Source organism: Limanda limanda, chromosome 13 (assembly GCF_963576545.1).
Source record: "Limanda limanda chromosome 13, fLimLim1.1, whole genome shotgun sequence".
Lineage (NCBI taxonomy): Eukaryota > Metazoa > Chordata > Actinopteri > Pleuronectiformes > Pleuronectidae > Limanda > Limanda limanda.
Genome location: NC_083648.1, coordinates 18,236,667 through 18,245,673, shown reverse-complemented (window position 1 = coordinate 18,245,673; position 9,007 = coordinate 18,236,667). Strand labels below are relative to the sequence as shown.

At 43.7% G+C, this 9,007-nt stretch overlaps 1 protein-coding gene across 1 annotated transcript; it reads left to right on the top strand.

Moving 5' to 3' along the window:
* Positions 1-243: 243 nt before the first annotated feature.
* LOC133018629 (protein crumbs homolog 1-like) lies at positions 244-8,309 on the top strand. The gene is made up of 8 exons (XM_061085038.1): positions 244-292; positions 658-1,623; positions 3,717-4,267; positions 4,413-4,578; positions 5,603-6,503; positions 6,620-6,661; positions 6,780-6,902; positions 7,933-8,309. Exons 1-8 carry the CDS (start codon positions 244-246, stop codon positions 8,183-8,185), a joined length of 3,051 nt encoding a protein of 1,016 aa, XP_060941021.1. The 3' UTR covers positions 8,186-8,309.
* Positions 8,310-9,007: the final 698 nt, after the last annotated feature.

The following is a 9,007-nucleotide window of genomic DNA, read 5'->3' as shown; positions in this document are numbered from 1 at the left end:
CTCCGGGATGAACCCCTCCCTTCACCAACACATGAAATGTGTTGACAAGCCATTTTAAGTGCATTAGCTTAATCCCTCCTATCTGACTGGCAGCACTTCACACAAGCACTTTACTAAGCAAACCCATGCGTGGAGGAGCAGAGCTGAAGATGGAGCCGTGCACACATGTTCTCTCCACCTGGCTTTGACCTAAAATGAAGATATTCCCAAACAGCTAGTCATCTGGAGGATTTTCTGAGGACAATGTTGAGATACAGCGTGCATGTGTGGACTTTATGTTTGCTTTATGCAGGTAATATTTACATTATGTGTGTTACAGTCTGACACTAATGTTATTTGCAGATTTTGATCATATTTTAAGTCAGTAAAGTTTGTATAATTTATTTTACTCTTATTGTCATTGCACATAATAATATGATAATATAAATACTATGCATAGTAGCGTAGGTGTTTGAAGAGTGTATTGTAAACTACACAACATCTTATATAAGCATAACAATATAAGCATAATATTACATTTTATGTGTCTAACTTAAGTAATTAATAGAATCTTTTTAGTTTTTACAGACATATGGATAAGTCAAACACTCTGACACCACATTCAAGTAGTCTGTAACAAGTTCTTATGTAAAAAAGTTGTCATGATTGTCTCTCCAGGCACTTCATCTAGTGAGGACGCCAACAGATGTGAACTGCAGCCATGCCAAAATAGTGGCATGTGTGAGAGCCACTATGGGGGATTCAGATGCCTTTGCTCCAAACAGAGTCAAAATGGGCGCCTATATGGGGGTGAGACCTGCACAATTGCCCTTTCAGGCTGTGATGACCACCAGTGTGAGAATGGAGGAATATGCTCTCCTCTACTTGTAAATGATCAGCACACGTACACATGCATCTGCCTTCCTGGCTTCACAGGCTCAAAATGCGAGACCCCCACGGCCTTCTCATTTGAGTCCAGAGGCTACATGTACATAGAGACACAGCATTATGACCCAGAGGCTCCTGTTAATATCACATTCAGCTTCAGGACCGATAGAGCAGTCGGTACTCTGTTGCAGCGCCGAGTGGACGACCTGCTCTTCAGCGTCGAGCTGATGGACGGGCATCTCTGCCTCCTCAGCCAGAGCGGCCTCGGCTCCAGCACTCTGGTCCAAGAGCTCCCTGAATACTTGTCAGACAACAAGTGGCACACTGCGGAAGCATCACTAGGCGATGTGGTCAGCCTCCTCCGGCTGCTCTGCACTGAAGGAGACTGCACCAGACACTCCAGCGAGGAAGACCAGCTGTTTGACGGATCCTCTGGTTTCCTCGAGCCAGGGACAGTTAATCGAAGCCTCTTCATAGGAGCGGCCGTGGGCAGCCGGGGTTTGGACAGAGCAGTGGCAAACTACCCGCCTGCTTTTCTAGGCTGCTTCAGGGATGTGCTTGTGGATTCACATCTGGTGCTGCCAGTTGTAGTGCCGGAAGATTCAGATGCCCAGGCGAACGTCACTGTGGGATGCAGCGACAAAGACAAGTGCGACAGCAGCCCGTGTCAGAACCGAGGCCGCTGTGTGAGCCAGGGCTGGAGGAGCTACATGTGTGAGTGCCTCAGGCCATATGAGGGAAAGAACTGTGCAGAGGGTAAGTCAAACACACACACACACACACACACACACACACACACACACACACACACACACACACACACACACACACACACACACACACACACACACACACACACACACACACACACACACACACACACACACACACACACACACACACACACACACACACACACCTTACCTAACCTTAAAACATGTCTTCATCTTAAAATGCAATGATAAAGATAAGTCCCCATACTCCGGATGGACATTTACTTTGCAAAGTGGACACCTGTGATAATGTATCTGTTAAAATGAACATTCTGTTGACATTTGACTGGACAAGCTGGACTGAATGTGAAACTATGTGAACCCATTGGGATAACTCTTATACCATTTTTTATTTTTTTTTATTTTATCTTTACTTGTAATATTGTATGACATGCTGTGTGAGACTCACTGTCAAGGTACTTGTTCTAATAAAAGTTCGAAAAGATAAGTCCCCATAAAGTGACTGTGGAAACAGATTTAGGTCCACACATCATGAGTAATATCTTGGCCACACACACAAACACATACTATTACCACTGCTTACCATATACAATTTCAATGGTATCAAAGAATGGAAAATAAATAATAAAACAATTTAAAAACAATAAATATAACAATATATTGATCAAAATAAGTCATACTTCTTTGGTTTGGTTCTCAATTTTCCTAAATGTATTCCACATATAAAAACCACCAACCACACTAACATCTATGCACACACTGGCTACTTTCTTACCACAAATAATAGAAGTACACAAAAGCAAAGTTCAAGTGTCACATTTGTGGTCTGTCATTGCTTTCAGCGTGTTTTCCTCGACACGTGACACTTCTGTTGGCAGGAGTGTCACGTGCTGTGAGCACAAGTCCAGGCCAAGTCAAGTTCAACCTGCAGAAGCCTCAGTGGACGATGAAGCTAGTCAGTAGACTTTAAAGGAGCTTACAGAGCCGGTGGAAATAGCACAGGGTTCAGCCACTCTGTCATGCAATTAGGCGGCATTCAGGACGACTGGACCAAGGATTTAAAAAACGTGACTTTCAGGAGCTGACGTGGAATTTGTTCACAAAGCAGGAAGTCGTGTGACCTCACGCCACGCTGAGGCGTCTCCGTTTAAGATTCAAGATTCAAGAGTTCATTGTCATATGCACAACAATTACATTAAGCAGTCGCAGGCAATGAAATGCTTGGGTCACAGGCTCTCTTATAGCAATGCTCAGAATATTACAAGCAAAATATTATATTGAATAAAATGATATACAATAGAATATCAAAAATTTAAAATAGAAAATAAAATGTATATATATACACCTAAAGAAAAAACAATAGTGCAAATTTGTGCAATAGTGCAAATTTGTGCAATAGTGCAAATGTGTGCAATAGTGCAAATATGCTAAGTCACCCTCAGCACCTTTTCCTATTCAATTAAAGGAGAGAACACCCGTCTGTCATAACTTAATGTGGTCCATAACACTGACAACTGCACAAAATAAAATGTTGTATTCACTTACAGGAGCAGTTTGACATTTTAAGGAAATTTAAGTTTTTTAAATGAGAAACATCAATATCACTGTGATAGGTGTCATTAAAGGGATAGTTCACCCAAAAGTGAAAATTCACCCATCATCCACTTGCCACTATGTCTAGAGGGGTGTGGGAAGTGTTTGATTCCACAAATCACTTTTGGAGTTTCAGTTGTAAACGGAGTTGCAGTCAAATCCGATAAAATTGAAGTAACTGGGGACCACTTTTACAAACGTGAAAAAACAACAGGAAAATAATAAAATGCCTCCTTACTGCTCTTGCGTTGTGATCCAAGTGTCCGCAAGATCTGACATTTGATTTCGATTCGAAAGGGGGTCATTTATCACGTGTTTTTAGATGAAATGTCCGATGCTATCCTCAACCCGGAGCCACGTTCACGTTCACAAAAACTGCACAAGCTCTCGCCTCTATGCTCTTGCCCAATGGGCACGTGATGACGAGAGCTTGTGCGGCCGTCAAATCAGGTTTTGTGTAAATTGCTTGTGTGACTTGTTCTCTCTCTCTCTCTCTCTCTTTCTCTCTATGTCCTCATACAGAGTACATCACTGCCAGGTTTGGAAACGAGGACGCGGAGAGTTACGCTGTCTTCTCCTTAGATGATGACCCGGGTGATCCCATAACTATATCTATGTTCATTCGCACCAGACAGTCCAGCGGTCTGCTCCTTGTCCTGGCCAACAGCACCAGCCAGTACCTGCGCCTGTGGCTGGAGGAGGGCAGGGTCAAGGCCCAGGTCAACAACTTTGAGACCCTTGTTGGTCCCAGAGCTGTCAGTGACGGCCATTTCCACCTCGTGACTGTGAAGCTGGAAGGAACGGCCGCCAGCTTGTTCCAGTCAGCCCAAGACCAGGCCTCTATGCCCATCAGGCACATTCACGCCCACTCGGGGGATCTGGTTTTCATCGGAGGGCTTCCAGACTCAAGGGCCTCTGCCTCGTTTGGTGGCTATTTTAAGGGCTGTGTCCAGGATCTGAGGATTAACAGGAAACGGCTGCAGTTCCGTCCCATAGAAACTGCGGTGGAATCTTACCACCTGGAGAAACTCGTCAATGTCGCACAAGGATGCAGCAGTGACGACGCCTGTGCTGTGAGTCCTATCAATGCTGTCTATGTTCACTGTGTTGCCTTCAACGGGCCAAAGAGACTGTTTCATTCGTCATCTGCACCAGTAGTGACAGCAGAACTCCCAGGGGTCACGGTCTGATTGATTTAAACTGTTTACTCTTCATCAGGTCAAGCCCTGTCTCAACGGGGGAATGTGTTACTCCTTGTGGGATGACTTCATCTGTAACTGCCCCCCCAACACCGCAGGGCAGCGCTGTGAGGAGGTTAAGTGGTGTGAGCTCTCTCCCTGTCCCACCGGTGCTGTTTGCCTGTCCCACTCCCAGGGCTTTGAGTGTAAGTATCCTGAGATCAGGGTCAGTTGTGGCACTCATCCTATTTTAGAAAAAATATATATATATATAACTTTGAGTCAAAAAGAGTCGGTGAGGATGGCACAGAAGAGGTTCCATGCTACAACTAAGATACTGTGTACAGCCTCAGTTGCTATTCCTGCTTGTGGCACGTGAAAAGAGGATCTATGATAAACATGTAAGCTTTTTATTACACCGGTCTATTCCTGTGTTTCCTCTGAAGGGACTGTCTGCAGTGTGCAAACCCTTCACAGCACTCGCTGGTGCAGGCACTGATTAATTAGAGGGAGGCTGATTACAGCAGGGAACAGAGTCTAGGCAGGAAACCTTCACAGGATTCCTCTAAGACGTGGTAATCCCCACTCAGATTAGGTCTGCCGCCACATGTCTGTGGAAGTTCATGATGACAGCACGTCTTCCTGGAGGTGTCACATGTCCACAGAGAGACGAGGAGCAGAGCTGCCTGTCCAAGCTGGTGAAGCAGTTTCCAAACAATCTCTTTTGTCTGTTGTGCTTCAGTTTAAAGGCTATTTTCTGATTTAGCTCTGTGTGTTGACTGATTACGTATTTTTTCTCGTTGGTTTGAAGTGGGCAGTACTCAGAAGGTACAATGCAATGTAACATTCTTCCAATCACTAATATAGACGCAGCAATGTGTGCAACTATTAATCTATTAATCTATTTTCTATGTTACATGGATTGTCGATTTTGTCATGATGATTTAATGTTCATAATAACTCATCCTTATCCCCTAAAAATCTTATCTCTGTTGATCGCCAACTTTTTTTCTCTCACCTGCTGCTGGAGGGGGGGTTTACAGTTTTGTGTGAATAAACTTGTTCAGATATGAAACCAAATTTTCAAAGGGCTTAATGCTCCGCAGGGAGAGCTATCGCAGTTAGGACACTATGTCTTGGAACTGGAATGAATAAAATGACTGGGAAAGCTACATTAAATGCTAGAATTTAGTTTTTGCTCCTCAACTATCTTCTATTTCTTTCCTTCAGGTTTGGCTAATGTGACATTTCGGGCTGACAGCACAGTTTTGCAGTTCCAGAGCAACGGAAAGATTAGACGCAGCCTCACCAGTGTGTTCCTCAGCCTCCGCACAAGACAGTCCGCTGCCACCATACTGCGTGCACAAAGGGGCTCGGACCACCTCATCGTGTCCCTCCAGGACTCTCATTTAGTCATGGAGATCAAGGCTGGGGACGACCAGGTAACCGTTCAAAGCCAGGGTGCAATCAGTGATGGAGCGTGGCGCACAGTGGAGCTCAGCAAGACACTCCCAACCTCCAGGTGGATCATGGAGGTGGATGGGAGCCAGAAGCAGCCAAGCATGTCCCAAACAGCCGCGGGGAATCTGGATTTCCTCAGGGAGGGAGCAGACATTTTTCTCGGGGGACTCGTGGGACTGGATGCCGGAGTGAACTTCTCTGGCTGTGTGGGCTCTGTGGAGATCGGAGGCCTTCTTCTCCCTTTCTACCTGGACACGGCGTTGAACCTGCCCAGGCCCCAGGAGGAGCAGTTTGTGAGGGTGAAGGTAAACGCTGACCCGCAACTGGGCTGCTGGGGAGCCAGTGTGTGTGCATCCAGCCCTTGTCAGAACCAGGGCGTGTGCGAGGATGTCTTTGACCTGCACCACTGCACCTGCCCCTCCGAGTGGACAGGGCCGCTGTGTGAACAGTCGACAGACAATTGCATCTCCGGCCCCTGCATCCATGGCCACTGCACCAACTCCCCCGGGGGGTTCGAGTGTGTGTGTGAGCTCGGTTACAGCGGCGAACAATGTGAGTTTGAAGTGGACATGTGTGAAAACAACAACTGCAGCAAAGGTGCCACTTGCCTCAAAGGCTTCCAGAGCTACGCTTGCCTCTGCCCTCAAAATCGGACAGGCCTATACTGCGAGTGAGTTGGTTAACACTTCATTAATATCTCTCTCACACCAAAACTCACAGCTAATCACACCTATAAGAAGCTAACAAGTTCTGAGTTGTACTGATTTACATATTTCTCTCCTACAGTAGCAGTGTTCCTGAAATCCCATGGTACATCGAGACATATCCGTGAGTGCTTCTACATTAAAGGCCAAAAATAAACATATTTCTCCATTATTTCATCAAATTAACAATATATTTACTTTAACCAAAGTGGAGGGTATTGATATTTCCATGTTGTGTTCAGACTTCCTCAGCTGCCTACATCTACATGCATGGGTTCAAGATGGAAGTACAGCTGCTATAATGGAGGGAACTGCTCTGAAGTGGAAAACACCTGTTACTGCCTGCCTGGTTTCACGGGACAGTGGTAGGACATGTTTAATTGTTTTTAATCTGCAGGGACAGGACCCCACGGCCCGACACGGGGTCATTAGGTATTAATTAATTTTTAAGACTTTATTATTGATTTAACTGCATGTGATATATATCTTTTAAATTAATTTAACTGAAATAATTAACAATGCATTAAATACTTAGATACTTAAAAGTTCAGTGTGTAAGATTGAAGTTAAAGGGATCTATTGTCAGAAATTGAATGTAAATAATCCAAGTGATGTTTCACTAATGTGTTTCATCTAAATTGTACAAATTGTCATTTTCTTAACCCTAGAATGGGTCCTTTATATTTACATACTTTATATTTACATCCAGAGGATTACCAGTAGCCCAAACTAGACAAATTAAACACCTTTTGAGTTTTTATGACAACTGCAGACAGAGTCTCCTTTGTGTTGGAAGGGGGCTGAGGTGAGAGGTATTCAGCTGCAAAAGGCAACTTTACCACTAGATGTCACTAAATTCTACACACTGAACCTTTAAGAATCTTTGGACCTATAATTTGGATCATCAGCCAGAAAATGCTCCCAAATCCTTCACTGGGCCACTGCTTAAAGCTTCTATTGTCAATAGGTTAATATTAAACTAAATAAGTGGATCGAGCAGCTATGTGTCATGTGAAAGGTTTGTTTGACTTGGTGAACCAGGTAAAAATATGATTCCCCTCAACTCTACAGAGCATTTTACTGTCTTTCAGCTCATTCTTTTGGTTTTACGACCAATAACTTCCCTCTCTCGGTTCACTCTCCATTTTCATTTTTAGTCAAGCTTGAAAAGCTAATAGCCCGGTTCCAAATTGCAGGTAAAGTTAGCAAACAACCTTGTTTTTAGAACAAATATTCCCCTCTAGAGTTGGTGGAGCCTACAAATTGAGCTACAAAATGTGAATGTTAGATGATTATTCGTAAGTTAGCCACAATTACAAAATTACAAATGAAATAGTTTCTTTGTGTCATAAGCTACTGCTTGCATAATCTTTCTCCTCTCCTCCGTCCTTCCAGGTGTCAGAAGGATGTGGATGAATGTGCCTCGTACCCGTGCATGAACGGAGGCTTCTGTGTCAACTACATGAACAGTTTTGAGTGTGTGTGTGACATGAATTACTCAGGGATACACTGCCAAATGGACGTCAGCGACTTCTACCTGTACCTCTTCCTGGGCGTGTGGCAGAACTTGTTCCAGTTGGTGTCCTACCTCTTGATTCGCATGGACGATGAGCCGGAAGTCGAGTGGATATTCCACTTCAATGAATAGCCCCTTCCTCGTCGTATTTGACACATCATGAGAGAGGGTCAAATTGGAGCGCGCTTGAATTTTTCATGTGATCATACACACAGCACAACAAAGCTTTTCAAGATAGGGAACAGAGAAACCACAAGCTTTCTCAGGAGAAGCTGCTTCTTCTATGATTCACAGTTTGTTTTCATACATTTTTCTCACTTCCTTTGGGCAGACACGTGTCCACATAGACATTATGAACGAATATATACAACTACCTAGTCTCAGTGGTGAAGTCAAGCTCCTCTCTATTATGGCTTCTTGTGATTTAGGTGGATTAAAGATTTATCTACATTAAATTTCCTCCTGGTTATTTCGGCATTAACAAGATAAAAAACTAAGTGTATAATTTCCCCAGGAACTTGTTCCCTTAGCACGAGAGGTTGTTGGTACCATGTTACCTCTTATTAGATAAATTGAGATTCTCTGAGCTCAGTTCTATAAACGCCAGGAAACAGAAGTTGAGTTTGGACCAGAGGAGACAAGGAACTGTTGCAGTAATTATACATTATGTGTGGAACTGTATTTAAGTAAGTCTAGTGCACTGACAGGGTCACTGATAGAAATCTGTCTGTTGAGAACAGATGTATTTGGGGATGAATATTATATTTTGTACCATATTTATCAAAGTACATTAATGTATATTATCTGGTTCTCATACTGAAAACCACTTTAGAGTTTTTTGTGCCTTAAAATGTTCACATTTTCCAGGATAACTGTTTTATAAGTAGTGATTATTTAACAACTGTTCGGGTGGTTTCTTTTTTACCAATCTTTATTCAATTGTCAGTCAGATGG